At 42.0% G+C, this 20,642-nt stretch overlaps 1 protein-coding gene across 1 annotated transcript; it reads right to left on the minus strand.

The window, feature by feature from the left end:
- Positions 1–903: 903 nt before the first annotated feature.
- LOC120438666 lies at positions 904–8,463 on the minus strand. The gene is made up of 9 exons (XM_039609137.1): positions 8,295–8,463; positions 6,932–6,973; positions 6,574–6,810; positions 6,292–6,405; positions 5,291–5,365; positions 5,107–5,163; positions 4,693–4,758; positions 1,819–1,860; positions 904–1,735 (listed from the first exon to the last, which is right to left on the minus strand). Exons 1-7 carry the CDS (start codon positions 8,326–8,328, stop codon positions 4,715–4,717), a joined length of 603 nt encoding a protein of 200 aa, XP_039465071.1. The 5' UTR covers positions 8,329–8,463; the 3' UTR covers positions 904–1,735; positions 1,819–1,860; positions 4,693–4,714.
- Positions 8,464–20,642: the final 12,179 nt, after the last annotated feature.

Raw genomic sequence — 20,642 nt, forward strand, 5'->3', positions numbered from 1 at the left:
TGCTCTCACCCAAATAATATAGGTAACAGTGACGCACAATTTAAAAGCCAATAAAAGGCATGAAACGCACATCTGTGCACATCTGGCAAATAGAGACATGCCAGGATCAGAATCATGTTTATTCCCAGGTTTGAACACAAATGATGACTTTGTCCTGGTGTCTCCATGAAAAATAAAGACATAGTGGTCCAGAGAAGAATATACTGTGTGGTAGTTACAGTACGTCTCTGTATAAATACACATACCATGATATGCACTACCTACAGATATTAGAATAGAAATCAGAGCTTATGTCAGGGCTGTAATTTATTAACTAATAATGATTAATGAGGTTACATCATTAAACACATGCACAATAAAATACTTTAATTACCACTCCAAAGACTGACTTTATATATGTTGACAGCTGTGAGGGAGCCCCGCCCTCATGCACGCTCTGTTACTATAGTAACCTCACAGAAGCCATGTTATTGGTCAAATTAAAAATGCTCCAAAAGCACAAACACAGCCCAGAGGTCCAGTTCAGGTGAAGCTAGCAGCTACAGCCACCTGTGTCACCATCCACCTGTCAGTCAGAAAGGCCACGCCCCTAATAATGCAAACGTTAATATAAAAACAGGCGTTATGAAGAGACACCAAACAGTTTGTGTATCAGGCTGCAAACATGTTTGTTTCTGCTGTAAACTTTGACACGAGTCTGATTCACTGCTTTCTGTCTGTTTGGGTTCTCAGACTGTGGGTTGTGACCCCCCAGGTGGGACATGGAGACGCTGCATAGCTGTGGATTGAAAAGTGGCCCATGATAAAGAGCCCAGTGACAGGTGACATATTAGCTCCTGTATCAAAGGTGGCAGGTTTACTTCCTGCTGACACACCTGGTCTCCCCCATCAGCTGTCCACCTGTTCATCCTCCAGCAGTTTGAAAGCTTTAGCAGGGTAAACGTTCAGTCTCTGTCCTTGGACCTCTGCATGTTGTCTCCTCTCTGAACTCCTCAGCCAGTCACTCACAGCTCCTTCAGGATAACATGTTGGAGTCACTCTGGGAGAACTCACCTGCCTGCACACTCTGTCCACATCTTCACCTTTCCCACTCAGTGTGGGACCACCTGTTCTCTTTGTAAAAAACCATTAAAGGTAGCTCCAGGTTCTACATCTGCATTCACAGGTGTTGTGTTTAATTATGAGACTGATAAATTTTCAGACATGATTTTATTTTATGGGTTTCGGGGATTTTATTCAATACATGAGACTTGAAAGATGAAAGAAAAGCAATCATGCAGTAACATAAAACACTGACAATCATACAGAAAGATGTTAAAAGTAAAACATTCTTCAGGTTAAAGGGAGTTCTTCCTTCCTACTGTCACCAAGTGCTGATCATACCAGTGCATGAGGAGTGAGATTTCCAACAACAAGCATCTGATGGCAGCAGGAAAGCTGAGGAGAGGAGCCGTCACTGACTGTCTGTGTGTAACTGAATTATTAAAAACATCCTGAGACTGAGGCTCATTTTACTGAATGATTTATTTGTTTAAATGTTATTGATATATATTTTTTATATTTTCCATCAGATCATATCTGCATAGAAACAGAAAATCCTAAAAAGTTTAAAATGTTTTGTGCAGCTCTTCATGATGAACAATCAAATAACTGAGTTTCAGGAGACACAAAGAGAAGAAGAGGAGCAGAGTGAAGGATGAAGGTCGTCCATCAGACCGAGTGTGTCCTCAGCTTCCTGTTCAGAGACAAACATCACTGATGTCAGCTCTTAGCTGTTGACCTCTGACCTTTGTTAACACACCTGTACGGAAATGTTACCTGCTCTCAATCAATGCACAACACCTGGATCAGCTGACTGCTCTGGAACACACACAGATACAGTTTAAAGTATTAGATATGCAGTGTTGGGTAAGTTACTTTAAATTAGTAACTTAGTTACATTACTAGTTACTTCTCTAAAAAAGTAACTCAGTTACTTCAAGTTACTCGTTACTTTCAAAGTAACTAGTTACTAGGGAAAGTAACTTTGGTTTTACTCAGAATTCTCTTGTTAATGTGTTGCTTCCGTAACTGGATACCCAGCCACACTGCCAGTCTTCTATCTTGCTTACTTGCCACAAGTGCACTGTGCCTACCAACAGAAAGGAAAAAATAATGTGCACATTTCCACGAGAGAAATCCCACGCCTGGACCGTCGTTGACCGCCGCCATGATTCTAGCCTACTTTTTACATCCAACACAAAAACTGCAGTCATGGTGCTTTCGATTGTACTCAGAACTCGGAAATTCTGCCTTCTGAACAGGAAGATGTAGGTAACACCAGACTGCAGATGAGCTGCATACAGAGCTGGACTGGGACAAAAAAAATCGTCCGGGCATTTTGACTAGAGACCGCCCACCATTATAGGAAAAATCATAAAGCCTTTGAATGAAAACAAACACTGTTGTGACAGTGATGTACACTGTTCTGATGGTATATATGTATCAATCTATCAATTGTTTGTTGTAAGACTCAGATAATTATTTTTTTAAAGCGAGACATTTTAAATGAGAATAAGAAAGTATTTCTTTGTGCCCCCCTTTCCCTGTTAATGCCCTACCTGGCCCCCTGGCAACACTTTGCTAGACCCGCCCCTGCACAGTTACCAGCTGTCAGCTGCTTAGAAAAGGATCCTGGTGTTATTTGTCTCTCAGAAACAGTTCATAACTTCCCTTCAACTCATTCATGTCACCTAAAAGGTAAACCTGTTTCTCCATCACCTGTTCAGCTCTGATGATTCAGTAAGTTTATCTCCTGGTTTCATCTTCATGTTTACCTCTCACCAGATAACCAAACCGATATCATGACCAGCAGCTTTACAGCTGTGGCTCCAGCAAACATCAGCTGATACTAGAAATTAATATTAAATAAATTCTAACAACAGCTGATCAAGCTTAAACGTGCTGCTGTTGTTTAACGCGACATCCGCTGGTTTCCTCTTTCTGGCGCAAAGTGGGCGATAAATAAACAAGAGAGAAAAGCCGATCAGCTGATCATTGATCAGTTTCATGATTGAAGTAGAAACAGGAGAGAATGAGAGAAGAAGAGGCAGCTGTGCAGCTTCAGCTTTGTGTCTTTTTCATTGTAGCTGAAGTCCGGGACAAACTGTGTTCCTTTTCACCTCAGTACGAAACGCGTAATATTTTCTCTGAATACCAGACGATTCTGTTTGGCAACTCTAATAATTAACCGTATGAACAAAATAAAGTTCAACATCAGTAACATAGCACCCGCCCAGCTGTATAGAAACTCTGTCATGCTAGCTAGCACGCAGTACGAAAAAGTCATCATACCGAAAATAAACTCCACCTAAACTTGGTTTATATCTGACTCCGATAGACTGCAGGTCATAACTTCTTACCTGAAGTTCAGTTCACCTGACACGCGGACCGGCGGCCGCTTCGGGTCTCTCCTCTTGCCTCCCTTTTCCTTCATCCACCTGCTGGCTTCCACCACTTGCTAATGTTATTGAATCTGTGGAAGCTCCGCGATATCCACCACACGAAGTAACGAGTAACGAGCCTATCTAAATCCCAGTAAAGAGTAACGCGTTCCTGGTTTTGGCATAATAACTAGTTACCGTGCTCGTTACCACAATAATAACGTAGTTACTGTAACGCGTTACTTAATAACGCGTTAGTCCCAACACTGTAGATATGTCCTCTGTGTGTGTGTGTGTGTGTGTAGAGCACCACTATGTTTAATATTAGTCAGTTTAGTTATGTCTCTAGCACTCCTACAGGATCATTGAGAAAACATAATGTTTAGAGTTACTATGATAAATAAAACACTTCATTTCCAGGTATATATGTTGTTTTACCTGCTTTCTTCTTATAATTAGACCCCATTCCTGCAAAACTGCTCAAAGAAGTCCTGCCATTAATTAATGCTTCAATCTTAAATATGACCAACCTATCTATAATAATCGGCTATGTACCACAGGCCTTCAAGCTGGCTGTAGTTAAACCTTTACTTAAAAAGCATCTCTAGACCCAGCTGTCTTAGCTAATTATAGGCCAATCTCCAACCTTCCTTTCATATCAAACATCCTTGAAAGAGTAGTTGTCAAACAGCTAACAGATCATCTGCAGAGGAATGGCTTATTTGAAGAGTTTCAGTCAGGTTTCAGAGCTCATCACAGCACAGAAACAGCTTTAGTGAAGGTTACAAATGATCTTCTTATGGCCTCTGACAGTGGACTCATCTCTGTGCTTGTCCTGCTAGACCTCAGTACTGCGTTCGATACTGTTGACCATAATATCCTATTAGAGCGATTAGAACATGCTGTAGGTATTACAGGTACTGCACTGCAGTGGTTTGTATCATATCTATCTAATAGACTCCAATTTGTTCATGTAAATGAAGAGTCCTCTATGAATGCAGGACTCTGCAGGAATGTCTTAAAGACATAAAGACCTGGATGGCTGCTAACTTTCTGCTTCTTAATTCAGATCAAACTGAGGTTATTGTACTCGGCCCTGAAAATCTTAGAAATACGGTATCTAAGCAGATTCTTACTCTGGATGGCATTACCTTGGCCTCCAGTAATGCTGTGAGGAACCTTGGAGTCATTTTTGACTCGATTTTGACTTGACATTTTTTTCACATTTGGTGGTAAATAAATTCACTTTCAGGTGTGTTGTTATGGTTACCTGTTGTCTCACCAGCTTTCCTCTACCTTCTGAAGATCACCTCACGGTAAACAACATCATCAGGGCCTAAAGACAGAAAAATGAATGAATGATGCTGCAGCTTCAGTTGTGACTCACAGTTTGATCAGATGTGTGCTGTATGGCCAGAGTCCAGCTCAGTATCTCCAAACTGACTCTGAACCATCATCTCTGTTAAAGACTTTTCCTCTGAGTTTGTGCTGGAAGGATGAACGAAGTCACACTAACTTTGCTATCACTGATTTTAAAAAGAGCACATCTGTGTTCAGAGAGAATAAAAAGTATCAGTTTCTACAGAACAAAACATCAAACAGAGATTAACCTTCTCAGCAGCTCCCAATGTGAAGGTGTGTGTCCTTCATCACTACACTGAACCATCGTCATCATCATCAGTACCTGAAGTGCGAGTCCTCACATCAGAGTAGATAACATCTGGATCATCAGGACTTTTACCTGGAAAACACACACACACACACACACACACACACACACACACACACACAGAATCATTTACCTGAGAAACCGTGTGTGTGTGTGTGTGTGTGTGTGTGTTATGCTGCTGAGAGCACACGCAGCGTACCTCTCCTGTTGTCTCTCTGTGTGATGGTGACGTCACTGCAGTTCACATGTACAGGAGAGGAGGAGTGGAGCGCTGCTGAACAAAGAAACACACAAACACATTCACAGGGTTTCAGAGTGACGCTGAAGATCTAGTTCATGCATTTATTACTTAGGCTGGACTCTGTAATTCATTATTATCAGGAAGTCCTAAAAACTCGCTGTGTTTTGGAAATGACAGTCTTCACTAGTGGGGATAGTTACAAAGCTTTCTCCATTATGAATTAGCATACATGTTTTTATTGAACATTTGAAGAACCAGCAAAAATAAAACCCCAGAAACTCTTGTAGAGGACATAAAGTCAGAGACAGAAACGACAAGGAGCAGGTGCATCTAGTACAGGTAGAGCTGCTGCAAAAACCCACAGAGCTCAGCAGCCAACGCAACAAATTCTGGATCCTTAGCTTTTAGTTAGCATTAGCAGCACATCCTGCGTCCGATGTGAAAGGACCTTTATGCTGCGCACTGTGACTCACAGCAAAGGTCCCGGGTCGACCCTGACTTTGAGTTAAACTAATCCTAAAGTAATAATGGTTTTTCTAACCACTGACATACCACAACTTTATCCTTTCAACAGCTGCTGAAAGTTAGCGGACCTAGCTGCTATCGGATATTTATATATTGATCCTCCAGCTTCAAACTGTATTACCCTTCAAGGACCTCCAGTTCAAAAAAGCTCCCCTCCGACAGCCAAACCCATCTGTTCTCTGATTGGATAGTTAAATTTGTGATTGACATGACATTGACCAATCAGATGAAAGGAAGAAAAACCGGGTCAAAATTTGTACTTGTAACTTGCAGGGTTTTTTTTGGCTAAGTCCACATACAAATCTTTTTTACACAAACACAAATCTTTTTTACATATACAAAGCCTGACTTACAAGTACAAAATATTTATGACCACAATTTGAGCCCATATTAATCATCTATTTAAAAAACAACAACTCTGAAAGATTTCATACCTTTCTGTTTCCTCCAGAGAACTCCCCAAACCACCAAAACCAGAAGAACCACGGAAACCAGACTTGCTACAACCGGAACGAGGATGGAGGAGGAGGAGGGAGGAGCGGAGGAGTCTGTTACAGGAGAAACAAGAGCAGGAGAGTTCACAGGATTAGAGGAGGTGCGGGTGTGGAGATGAGCAGAAGGATCTGTAGGAGACATGATGAAGATGGTTCAGCCTGTTTATTTTCAGCTCAGGTTAGTTCATGTTTTTAAACAGGAAGTGATGTCATTGTTCTGACCTCTGACCCTCAGAAAGCCCGGAGGAGATTCTCCAAACACATCAGTAGCACAGGAGTAGAGACCTTCATCAGACTGCTGGACGTTTGTGATGATGAACTCTGATTTATTTTTATTTCCAACAAGACTTCCATTAAAGAGGAAATAGGCTGTGATGATGTCACCATTACTCTGTCTGCAGCGCAGAGTGACATCACTTCCTGCTGGCACAGGATGTGGAGGGATCTCCAGGATCAGACCTTTATTGGATCAGCAGACACAAACAGAGTGATGCAGAGAGCTCATGAGTCTGTGGTTGGGATCAAATGTGTTTGTGTTCTTGTTGGAGTCTCACTGATTGTTTTCACATCATCAACTCACCTGCAGAAACAGTCGGTGCAGACAGCAGCAGCACACACACACCTGTAACAGGAGGACAGAGGTCACTGAGGGTCAGAGGTCAGTGACTGACACAGCCTGAGTATATCATCTTGAAGAACAGTTCCTGTTCCATCAGTGAAATACAGTAAAGAGAGACGATGTCAGAGGAAAAAGTGTGTAAGGCGACTGAACTGGTTTAGGAGGAAGTAAAACCAGTTTACTGTGATGGTTTAGTCAAGGACATTCTTACAGCATTGTTTCAGTCATCAAGACATTCCTGCACTTTAACTAACTGATGTGTATCATGTGGCTTGATGCTCACACACACAGGTGTACACAGACACACACTGTGTCTTCCTTGGCTGCTGCCACTAAACATATTGTGCAATATCCGTCCAGTGTGCTGCTCAGCAGGATTCAGTGTTTATTATTTACTGTTACTGATGCATATGGTGGCTGTTGCTGTGGTTTCCTTAGTGTGCTGGCTTCTTTTTGCTTTTTGCTTCTTTTTGCTTGTTTTTCTTCAGGATGTGATCAAACAGATTTTAGTGTCTTTTCTCTCTCCGTCCCTCTTCTCCTCTATGTTTCTCTCCTTCTGTTAACTCTCTTCCCAACTTATCTTTACTTTGTTTTTCTTCTGTCCCGGCCCCAGTCCTGTCTGTTCTGAGTGTAATAACTTAAAAGTAAAACAAATCTAATACACTATGACATTTAGTGTAGCAAAGCCATAACGATCCCTTTGGGAAAATAACTGTGGGGGGCGTTTTTCTTTCTTGGCTTTCAGATTGTTCTGATTATTCTGATTGTTGCCGGTCAGGACAGGCAAAAGAAATGGTGTCACCTGCATGTCAGTGAAACTGTATACTTACCTTCTTAGATATGATACAAACCACTGCACCTGTAATACCTACAGCGTGCTTTAATGGCTCTAACAGGATATTATGATAACAGTATTGAACACATAATACATTTGGGCAGATTTGTAGAAATGAGAGCTGCTCAGTCCAAACTGGCTGAAAGCCTTCTGTCCTGTTGGAGTCTGTGCTGTGAGTGGTTCTCATACAGTGCTCTTCTACACTACCTGAACTCTCACTTTACTCAATATTTACTGGCTGTATGAAACTTGCCTCATTCACACAAACACTTCTTTCTGTGCTTTTTCTATCAGAGTGCTTCATGTCTAACATACATACACATACATCCACAGTCCAATGCATCTAACTTTGTGTTCATGTCCTGCCCAAGAATATTTAGCATGCAGACTGGAGCCGCCAGGAATCAAACTACCAACCTCCGGGGTCTTAACAGACGCCCCACTCTACCTCCTGAGCTGTGAGAGTGAAAGAATGAAGGTTGGACTCACCGAGCAGGAGCAGAGAGGCAGCTGCAGCCTTCATGCTGTCTGGATGCTGACTGACTGTGTCAGACGCCGTCAGCTTCCTTTCATCACTTCCCTTAGATCACATCGTGTGTCCCTGTGAGCTCTCTGTATGAATATGCTGCTGTTTCTCTGATGAGTTCAGCTCAGCTGTTCAGCAGGCTGCAGCACAAACTGTTGATGATGTCATGCAGAAATATTACATCAGCATCAGTAAATAATAAATACTGAAAGTTACTGTGGTGGTTTGATCCCTGGCTGCCTCAGTCTGCATGTCACCATCCATTTATCATTTACCACATGAAGCTGTTACTGTGCATTTGTGCTATATGAAGAAACTGAATTGAGTTGCTGAGGCTGTGATGAAGAGGAGGTGATTAAACAGGCTGTTACCCCCTCCACCCTCTGCACCACCTACTGGACAGACAGTGCAGCTCCTTCTCTCACAGATCACAACATCAGGAAAGCTTTCCTGCCTCAGACCCACACCTGCATTCATTTGTTAGAGTTTTACTTATTGTGCTCTTTATTTTATTAATGAATTTATTTGTATATTTTTATTCTATTCATTTATTTTTTCTTGTCATTCAATATTTACTCACTGAGCTGTTCGACCAGTAAACCTGTAAATACCTGTTATTTTTATAGGTTTACACAAACATCTTCTCTCTGTTGGAGCCTAACTCGTGCTCTAATAGCACCGTCTCAGTCTAACCAGGTAACTTTGCTGCCTGACACTCTACAGCGTACATATCGCCTGCATCCAACAGTAAGACAAACCGAGCGTCTAAATCTAAACTCTCATACAGAACTTAAACCCTTTGCTTTACTATTGAATTATTCTTGACAAGTTCAGATTGTGGTGCAGTTTTAAATTGATACAAAGAATCTGGTCATTGGTCATTAAGCTGTAAATCTTGTCAAAGCACAGAGACACTACGAGCCCCTCACTGATCCTCACAGAGACCACAGGAGGGTGGATGAACTGTTGGTGTCTTTGCTGATGATGTCACACAGAGGGTCTGTTACAGGGAGCGATGGTCCTGGTGTCCCACAGTGACCACACATGGGAGCAGGTCATGTTACAGTTATTTCAAAGGTTCCTGATCAACAGTTCCTGCTGCAGTTTCAGATCCTCTTCTGATCACAGGAGAATCAAACCACCAAAGGAGACGACTGACCTTTGACCTCTGACTCTCAGCATGTTTGCTCTGCAGCTTATAAACAAGCGTCTCATAATAAGATGATATAATAAAATATGTCATTACAATCATGTCAGATGTTTGTGTTGTTGACATTAATGTCACAGTTATAGATCATGAGAGCAGAAGTGGTGTGTTCAGGTTTGACTGAGCTGCTGTCATTAGATTTAAATAGAAGTGAGCGTCCAGCCAATGAGATCAGTTCTGCTCTGTGTGCTCTCTCCTGGTTGGTCTGTGGATGTTTCCATGCTGTTGTCGTTACAGGTTATTTTAGTGTGTTTGGGGGTGTAGCGTCCTGATGGTGTTTCTCCTTCAGCTCGGCTCTGTTTGGTCGTAGGTCCAGTGTTTTGAGTTTCTATAACGTCTTCATGTTTTTTGGTTCTGAGAAACGTGTCAGTTCCTGGTTTCTGTTACCATGACGTTGTGTCTCTGTTTTGTGTCTCTGGGTTTCTTATAGGTGACTTCTGGTCCTTTCGTTCTCCTGGTCCCCTCTGTGAGTTGTGTCCTTTGGTGTCATTGTTATGAAGTCAGTCAGGTGTCTCTGTTTGGTTACCTGTGTGAGGGCAGTAAAGTGGCCTTTTGAAGTTTATAAGGCAGTCTGATTCATGTTTCCACACTTTCATTCATTAATTCACCTCAAAAATGAATTAGATAACTTACTGATGGATGAGTGAACAGATCAGAGAGAGGACTCTGTAGAGTTTACATGTTTTTAAACTTTCAAGTCATTGAGAGGCTCCATCAGCTCAGTGGTGAGGTTGTTGTCATACCCCTCAAACCCCTTTTAACTACCTTTTAACCAATAGAGGTCATCCAGGTCTTTAACAGAAGCCTGCAGTTTAACTCTATAGATCCAACAGCAGCATGATAAAGAATGATAAAAATACAAGACTACAATAAACACATTCAATTAAAGTGTCACAGGTAAGGGTCTCATAGTGTGAGATAGTGCAGGAACTTTTATATTTACAGTAAAGTAAAAATGAAGTTGGTTAAAACAGTAAAAGTCAGACTGACATTGTGTAAGAGAGGAGTGCAGACTGCATTAATAAATAACATGTACACTATAAATACAAGTGCATGAAGGTGAAATATAAATCATGTTTGGGCTCTTGTGGCTCACAGGTGAGTTCAGGTGAGTCATCATCCAGATTGATAGAGAAGAGTAGGAAGGACTTCCTGAAGTAGCATTAAACCTTGTGAAATGATGACTTACGGTTCACAATCTGGTGTTGATTTATAGCACGTGCAGTCCCAGGCCAGTAAGAGATTAAAAACAAATAAAAGAATTTTAAGGATCCTCAAATGTAGAGGTAGGGAGTGGAGTGAAATTAAAATGGGGGTAATGGCTTATCAGAGCACACTGGGATGTGATGGAGCTGTCGTGCAGTTGCCATGGTGATGCTAGTATAGTATAGTGTGTATATGTGAGGACTCAGGAGAGGCCCTCTCTCTCTCTCTCTGTCTTGTTTTTTGTCGTTCTGCCTCGTTGTGTTGAAGCTCTGACACCCTGAGGTTACTTTGTACAGACTGTTCATTTCTTTATCAGAGAGCAAACTCCAGCAGAGTCAGCAGATCATCATTTCCCCACTACACATGTTTATTCTGTGATATTTGAGTCAGAGTTGGTACGTTTTTAGTCAGCAAGTAGGAAAATCATCTCAGTGGTTATTACTGAATAATGTTAAAGATAAAAGTGGAAAAAACCTTGTGTAATGTTGCTGCTGCAGCAATTTCCTCCTTCTCCACCCAAACTGAAACCAGCTGAGTGCAGAGGCAGGAAGATAAAAACATCACTGATGAACTTTTGTTACACGCAGTAAGAACATGACTGTAACTGTAATGTGATTACTGAATGTATTACAGTATCAAGGACAAGCCTGTCTGAGTTCTTTGTGCTCATTGTTGCTCTCAAACTGTGAAACACCATCAGCTGAAAGAATAAAAACTACAACTGTCAGTGTAAACATTCGTTTACTCCACTGTAATAATCATACCTGACTGTAGTCCATCAGATTCTCCCGTGTGTTGGTGATAAAGTTGTCATATTTATAAATCTTTTAACTCACACAAGTTTTTACTGCCTGTTTCTTTCCAACAGGTTTAACTTTATTAATATCAGCCTCCTCTCATGTCTCGTGGACCGAACTGTTCAAACGTGGGACAAAAAGGCTTTAACTTTTTCCCCATTCACAAGTCAAAATTTTGGGTTATTATCGAAACATTTTGACTTAATTTACAGGTAATATATTGATTAGAGTTCATTTATTCTTTCGGTGTTGTTTTCTCTGTTTCCTGGGTGAGGACCTGCTGGATTATATCTCTCGGGTGGAGTGGTGGTGTTGGGAAGAGGGAGGTCTGGGCTTCTCTACTTAGAGAACAGATCCACGACCAGATAATTGGAAGAAGATGAATCAGGAAGTTGAAATTCTGAAAACAAAAATCTGACTTTGTTTTTTCAATGGTAGAAAAGATATTTCAATATTCTTTTGTCCTTTCCCCTCACACCCTTAGATTACTCCTCAGAGGCAGGGCCGTGCAGAGATGTTTGAAGGGGCGGGTGCTCAAAGTTAAAAAGAGACAGACAGAACCAGGAAGAATAACAACAACACACATTCATCAAGAACCTCATATGGAATCACATCATACTATATCACTGTGATCATGTGGGGACAATGCAGAGCAAACATAGCCTGTGTTTTACCTGATGGGTACAATGTTGCTGGAGGGCAGAGCTGTTGGTCTGAGACTGAGACATTAAAGAGTCCACAGGAGAGATGGGAGCTGATTAAACAAGTGTTATGAGATAATGATAAAATCCAAAGATTGGTGACAGCGCTTGGAAACACAAGGCAACAAAAAATGTGAAAAATAAACTCTGCCTGTGAAATACTGTCTGACTCTCTTCCTCCTTCTATCACTCTCCACTTGCTGTCCATCGGAGAACAATTTGCTGAATTTGCTATTGTATTGATCTATTACTTAATTATCCAGACATAACACCTTTACACCTAATCCATAATAAAGTAATGATAGAAAAATATTATAGAAACAAAACATTTATACTTGAATACTTCTGCAATGCAACAGCTGGTACAGGTGTTATTGTTACCTGTGCTCTTTGTAATCCAGCTGCTGAGGGATCCACTGCCTTCAGCCTCACACAGATCCTACTGTCACTCTTTCCTCCTCATGTCCTCACAGGGCATGTCTGGAATGTGGCCACAAGTTTGCATCATGGTACTGATCCAGAATCCTTCCCTTATCTTTAATTCTTAGTGCTACAATAATAAAGTAATGGGAATAAATAAAGTAGTAAATAAAAAATAATGCATATACAGTGATACAGTTTGTTTGACTATCATCTCTGTGCAGGGAGAAAGCTTATAAAATATTTAAGCTGTAGAGACACAAAATGTTGCTGCTGTAAAATCTGCTTTTTGTCATATTTGAAGTATAAATCTAATCTGTTTCTTAATGTATGTTCTTTTAATATTATAATTATAATAATGTGCGTATGCATAGAAAGGGGGGGAATCCTGTAACTTACTGTAAAACTAAATATGTTCCCTAAAACGGTGCACAGACCTACAGAGCCCTGACTGCTGTACCCAGTGAGCTGGCAGCTAATGAGCATCACACCTGTGCAGGTAATTTTTGTCGCACTATTACACACACAGCACGCTCGTCTGTTTCAATTCGTCAGTTGCCACGCTGTACACCTACTTACTGGTTTCCTTTGCATCAGTCTGTGTCTCCCAGTTTATTTGTGTTTCTCCTACAGCTCTGCACCACCCATGTGGCAAAAACTGCGCGTGCGCTTTGTGAGCTCGTTCCCACCTCGTAACCAGTGCACTCTGCCGTTAAGGGCGATCATTGGTTAATGGTAGTCATGTGACTGCTGCGATCCAGGTCATTTTATTTAACAAAATTGTGATTAATAGTTAAATATTATTGTTGAGCGGCACAGACAGGACTCCACACACACACACAAAAAGAAAAACACCCTCAAGAAAAGGCCACTTGTGTTTTGATTCATATAAAACATGGAGTTTGTTATCATGTTTGCCTTCAGGTTCAAATAAGCTAAGCCTTTTTTAATAATGCATTTTCTCAGTTTAAACATTTGATGTTTTTTCTCAGTCATCTTGAGATTTTGTTTGTTTCATTTATCAATCAATCAAAGCTTTATTCGTCACATGGAGGTTGCCCTGCAGTGAAATGGGACTCCCTCCGACGTTACACACACAGCACAGACATTACATGGGGATACAAGTCGGAGATCGGTAGCGTTACACAAAAAACACTGAAATGTGCACTACAATGGGAAAGTACAAGAGGAAAAAAAGAGACCTCTACTCATGCTGTGCATGGTACAGCATGGGAACAGGAAACAAAAAAACTCCTCTGCACAAAAGCACATAAATGTCCACAGCACAACATTGTGAGAGACATGACAAGCCACAGGGTTGGGTGGGGGTGAGTAGCAGGGGCGATTTTAGCCCATTTTTGGGGGTGCTCAGCACCCCCAAAGCTCTGATCCTAGAATCGCCCCTGGTGAGTAGTCATCCGAAGCGAACACAGCAGCCATCCTGCACAGCGCTATCGTTCCAGCGCGGTACACAGACCCGCCGTGTTCCTCCTATGAGATCATTACTTTCTTCTTCCCTGATTTTTAAATTGTAAACGTTTCAGTCCCATCATCCACAGACAGGACAGACTCAAAGACTCATATCAAACTCATGTTTGGATCTGTGTTAGTTCATTAACTGGGATCAGCTGCAGAAATCCTCTCAGGAAAAGAGTTTCAGCTTTTCTTCAGGATCACAGTGATGCGTTCAGGAACACCTGTGAAACACTGCAAACAGGAGCTGAGTGTTCTGCTTCTCTCAGTGGGACGGCTCGAGTGTTTGGCTCCCTCTGTGGTTCACTTTGCTGGCCTCTAGTGGGCACGAGGTGAACTCATTATGTTGGTAACAGCTGTATTTGACAGCAGCCACCAGTCTGCAGTTCTGTATTTGAACCTTTGAATCTCCATAAGTGCAGATGTCTGTGGGTGGCAGTAACTGGGTGTGCCCCACCTTTTACCCTATGACAGCCTCCCCCACTTAACCCTGAGCTGGACGAAGAGAAAACGATGTCTTGTATTTGGCAGCTGTTACATCAGACACTGTGACACAAACACCTGATAACTGAACAGGTTTCCTGACAAACTCATTTTTATTTTGCTCTGAGACATTTTCATTCACACAGCTGTGTCCAGCATGCTCCACCCACTGCTCCTAAAAAGGTGTGGTCAGCGATGGATCTCAGCTGTGCCCGCCAGCCTTCCCGGTGCCCCTCCCCTCGCCTGCAGCCGAGCCACAAACCATCCACAGATACACACAGTATTGTTAACGTTTACTCCACATGACGCTGACACACCTTATATTTGGTCAGAGTTACAGAAACAGCCAACAGTGCACTTTCCAAGAACACAGGTTTGTAGGAGTTTATACATTAGCTGTGTGATCATACTGAGAACAGACACATAGGACACAACAGGCTTAAACAGGCCTCACTAGCAGCTGACAGCGTCTTCCACTTCAGCACCGTCTGTTCACTGATGTCCTTCACTCATCAATAATCAAACAAACACATCAAACTGATTGATCAGTGATCAGAGCAGATGGATCAGTGGAGCTGATCCTGATGGCCTCTGTTTATTTCCCTGCAGAGGAAACAGAAGAGTCACACCTCACACACAAACAAACAAACAAACATAAATTAACTAACTAACCTTTAACTGTGAGCCACACCCTCTTGTATCTCCAGGCCTCCTTGCTGTTGACCTCACATCCGTATCTCCCAGCATCTCCCACTGTGGGGTGTCTCAGGGTCAGACTGAGGTCTCCAGATTTCAGAGAGTCTTTCTTCATCTCAGTGCAACCTTTGTAATGGTCATCCTGTTTGTCAGGCCAATCAGAGCCGTTCTCATACACGTAGACCTTCCTGTATTCTGGTTCATAACATTTCCACACCACTTCACTGTCGTCAGGCAGGTTTTCTGTGGTTTGAAAGGGAAGAGAGACAGACTCCGCCCCCTCCTCCTTCGCCTCCACCTTACACTCTGAGAGGACAAGAAACATATAATATTTTACTTGTTATTGATGACACACCAGTCGTGGACTTTATGTTTTTATTTAATCCACCAGTTTTTATGTTTTTTCATAAAAGCTGAATCAACATAAAATGTTTACAGCCTGTTCATAGCCCAGCGTGATCCTTAAACCACTGGCTGTCGTGTGTAGACATGATGTCTCTTAGATTCTGGGAAAACTGCTCTGATGAGGAGAGACAGCATCTATCCAGCTTTGGAAGAAGGATTTAGGGAAATCTGTATGCAACACTGAGACCAGGATGTTTCAGGCTCACACACCTCTCTGCAGACACCTGCTGCTGTTGTAAAGTTTCTCTCATTTTAAAACATTGTGAACGAGCTCAGGTTTTTTTTCTTTTGCAACACTGTAGCCAGGCTGATAGAGTCAGAGCTCTGAAGTCTTATGTCTAATTCTCTTACACTCATCTTATCTCATGAACGTCTTCACAATATCTGAACCACTACAAAAACTGAATAAAATTTACACTTTCCCACAAACTTATCTTTGAGCCTGGCTGATACATTAACTGCTGACATTCACCAGTTTCTCTTCCACAAATTACTTCAATCATTACAAACCACTGACTTATCAAACACAAACTGTGAATAAGGATCATCTGCGTACTGACCTTCGACTTTCAGCTCCACTTTTTTCTCCATCAGGACTTTTCCCTCCCTGCGGTAGACGGTGCAGGTGTAGGTGTCTCTGTCTGTGTGTGTGGGGTATTTCAGTGTCAGACTGAGGTCTCCAGTCTTCAGCGGGTCTTCATTCATTTCTGTTCGGTTCCTGTAACGTCTGTGCTGTTTTTCAGGCTGCTCAGAGTCTTTCTGATACACGTGGACTATCCTGCCATCTCTGTCCTTCCACACGACTTTATTTGCCTTAGACAGGTGAACTGTGGCTTTGCAGGGCAGCTTGGCAAACTCCACACCTGAACCCACCTCCACCTCACGAACTGAAAGGACAACCAAGCACAACATGAGCTGTACAGCATCAGCAGCAAACTTCCTTTGACAGGATGAAGTGAAATATTTACAGTAAAACACGTTGGACTGGTTCCAGTCTGAAACGTGTTCCTTTGCTCCATGAAGAGACTGTGCTGTGTTTGGTGTCCAATCAGCAGCAGAGCTGAACTGAATGTGTCTGTCAGAAACAACCAGAGTCAAAGCTTTCAGTGTCTCATGGTTTCACTCGAGTCAAAGCTGTGAAGAGTCTAAAAGCTCGAGGGAGAGGTGGACACAGTCTGAGTGTTTCTGTAACACTCATTTCATCACACATCTGACTGCACTTACAGTAAACCACAGACAGGGTAACACATGGACCTGCTGTCATGATGTTACTCTGTGTTTTCTGGAGCTTCTAGCCTGGAGATTTGCTTCTTTAATGGTTGTCACAGCTTTTTCTATCCATGGCGCCTTTTTTTCTTTAACCACTATTATAAGACTAATCAATTTTACCAAGAGAAGGAACATTAGAGGAGAGCTGAAATTAACTGGTGTGGTTATTGATTGCACCTAACTGTTATGTTATCAGTCAGTTGCATCATCAGTGGATAACAGGATGGACACTCCTGCAGGCACTTAGAGCTCAGCGCGTCTCCTCACTACCAGCTTTAGTTAGTTTCTGTTAGCCTATAATGATAATACCGGAAACTTTGGCCCTTCAAACAAAGAGTCAGTCCAGACGTCTTGTACAGGATAACTATGATCTAACAGTTCTTGGTAACCATCAGTGATGTAAAGATCACCAACAACTCATTCAGGACGGAGACGTCAGCTATGGTGTTGTCAAATCACCAAATCAAACTTTGCTGATTACCTTCAAGGTTCTGATATTTCATCAGATGGTCCAATAAAACACTCACCTTCTTTGTTCTTTAACTTTTTGTATCTACAAGACAGACATGCACCAAACGTAACAGCCAGAAGAACCACAGGAACCAGGACACCTGAGAGGACTTTGAACCAGACTGCAGAACGAGGAGGAAGTTCTGTAATCGACACAAAATAAACAACCTGAACATCAACCAACAGATTTTTATAAATCCCCATTAGCATGCATCTGACCTGACAGCACTGACCTGTGACCTTCAGGTCTACATAGGTCTTGTTCCGATCTTGTCCATACTTGCGGTATGTGCAGGTGTAGTTTGCACTGTCAGAGACTGTGGGGTTCCTCAGTGTGAGGCTGAGGTCTCCAGTCTGCAGAGCGTCGGCTCTCAGTGATGTTCGACTGAAGTAACGAATGTTCTGATCTTTAAAATCGTCACCACTCGGCAGACGCACGTGGACTGTTGGGTCCTTGAGCTCCTCACGGTCCCACACTGCTGCTGTGGAGTCAATGGTAACATCAGCTTGTACCTGACAGGGCAGCAGGACAGACTCCACCCCCTCATACACCTCCACCTCCACCCCTGAGGCATGCTGGGAACCTGAGGATAAAAATATAAAGCAGGTGAGTGCTGTGATTTTGTAACAGCTGAGAGACTCGGGACATCAGGTAAAGTTCCAAAGTTTTTCCTGATGGTTCACAGATGAACTAAACAGGTAAAGAGGAGCCGACTGAGTCAACAACCAGGAAAGTGAGTGACTCAGTAGAAGCAGACGTCTTCTGCACATGTGCAAACATGTCAGCCTGTCTGACTCTGAGCCGTCCCTCTGATGGACACATCTCTGATGCTGTCCATGCTGGAACATTTGGTGGTGGATTTGTGTGTGACATGTGTACCTATATAATAGGGCTGCAACGATACACAAAATTCACGGTTCGGTTTGATACTTTGGTGTCACGGTTCGATATTTTTTCGATACAAAAAATGTTCATGCCTTTTTAATTTGTCATTTATTAAAATTATAAATATATATTTTAACTCAAAAGTACAGTTTTTAAATGTAATGTTGCTGAAACAACAAAATAATTAAAAAATAAAATAAATCTATCTGATCGAGGAATCACTCATCTTTGGAAAAGAGAGTGTATTACAGAGAAATGGCTCTTTCCAAAATAAAAGCTATACTATACCCTTCTTCTTGGGTATATTCTCAGCACCATATTAAACATATCAGGTCCCCATAAGGAGAATCATGTGCTAACGGCTGTCTAAATGACTCGGGTAAAGTTTGTAGTATGCGTGTGTAACAAGTGTCACCTGGCAGTTTGTTGCTCTCTGCCAGGTGATTGGCTGAAGAGCTGTGAAAAGGTAGTGGGTGTGTGGGGTGAAGTCAGCGCTCTTCTGTGGAAGAAACCAGAGGCAATTAATTCACTCGGGTGCGAGTGGGTATACTGTCAGTAAGAGACTTTTGCCGTTTTTGTTTGGATCATTTGCTGGTTGTGTGTGCCTATTTTTAATGTGTCGTTGGACTTTTTTAGTGTGACCACCAATTTTAATAGAAGAATTGATCAAGCCCTAGATCGACTGCGCGCAGGGAAACTGATCAATATTGTAGGTATATTGAGTGTTTGTTTTTAGCTTCATGATTTTAAATGGTTTCATAAAATTGACATTTTATTGGGTAATATTTTAATTGATAATGTTGTTTGTTTTTCAGCTGTGCTGTCTCTGCTGTCCTTTTTCGTTCTTTTGATTGATTTGTAATTTTCTTTTGGTTAGTCCGTCCAGCCGTAAAGGCGGTTATTGATTGAGAGTGAGTTGTGTAAGGGCGGACTAACCTCCCTTTTTTGTTTTTTTGTTTAATTGTTTGTGCCACTTCCCTTTGTCTCCCAGATTGCAGGCCATACATAGCGCTGAGTCCCAGCTGCGCTGAGACCTGAATTGTTTGCAGTGCGTGTCACGATTGCAGTGTCGCTAAGCGGGGTGTGACGGGTTGCAGTGTAGTTATATTCGCACGGTTAGTGTGGTAAGTCTCATGTGCAGCTGGGATATCAGCAGGATGTGTTGTAAGTCCTGTCTGGAAATAATGGGGCATTTGTATGTTTAATTAATGTAATAAATAAATGATCAATTTATTTCTTTGTCCCGTTCACTCATACCTTGTCCTCGGTTACATTTTGGCGTTGTTACGAACAGGATTCAAGGGAGTGGCCGTTTTTTTGTTATTTTTTTTAAGGACAGCAGGGACAGGTTTGTAAGATTGGAGTGAAGGAGCAGCCAGGTCTCGATCGCCATCATGGAGGGAAGCGAGCAACAAACAATGGCCCAACGTATACAGGAGTTGGAGAATGAACTTAGAGACTTGAAAACAGCATCTGTGGGTACAGAGAGGCCCTCCACATCAACAGGAGCTACAGGAAGCGAATCAGAGACTGTGAGACCCAATCCTGTGGTATATGTACAACAGGATAGAAAGTTGCCAACATTTTCAGGGAAGTTGGACAATATGGGCTCACTGACTCTGGATGAGTGGATTGAACAAATGAGAGACTTTGTGCGCACGAGAGGCAGAACTGAAAAAGAGCAAGCTCAAATAATTTTTAACCATTTAGAGGGTACTGCACGCACTGAGAAAGTTTTTACCAAAAGAACAGAAAGAAAATGTTGAGAAAATTTTTGATACACTGAAAGAAACTTACAGCTGCTTAGATTCCCACATTTCTTTGTGTTACGGGTTCAGAAATTGAGGATGAGAGTAAAACAATGATGGTCCAGAAGAGGTCAATCAAACAATTGATTTTAATGAATGCACGCAGCGTGGAGAGGTGCAAACTGCAAAACAGTTGTACATCTCTACCCAAAATACACTCTAGATTGCTTTTATAACATCAGGGTATTGTAACGCCCCCTCTTGCGTTTACAAGCACATAATTTGCATGTACAGAACATTCATGTATTTTAAGAATTAACTGCAACATAGAGGTTCCTCTTTCTGGCATCCTCTTAAGAATATGGTGATGATCTAAGGCCTTTGAGGTCACCATGGGCTGGACATCCTTCCGTCACCTGTAACTAGGCAAACTCAAATGCAACAAGAAGCTGAATACATTCAGGCCTTTGCTCAGCTACTATTTTACTATACCAATATACTCAGCATATG

The sequence above is a fragment of the Oreochromis aureus genome, linkage group 3, assembly GCF_013358895.1.
Source record: "Oreochromis aureus strain Israel breed Guangdong linkage group 3, ZZ_aureus, whole genome shotgun sequence".
Lineage (NCBI taxonomy): Eukaryota > Metazoa > Chordata > Actinopteri > Cichliformes > Cichlidae > Oreochromis > Oreochromis aureus.

Coding starts and splice junctions, on each gene's coding strand:
- LOC120438666 (XM_039609137.1), bottom strand. CDS start 8,328: ATGAAGGCTGCAGCTGCCTCTCTGCTCCTGCTCG. Junction 5,366..6,291: donor TCTCTGGAGGAAACAGAAAG/GTATGAAATCTT, acceptor TTCTTTGTTCAG/CAGCGCTCCACTCCTCCTCT. Junction 4,759..5,106: donor TGTGAGGACTCGCACTTCAG/GTACTGATGATG, acceptor TTCTGTCTTTAG/GCCCTGATGATGTTGTTTAC.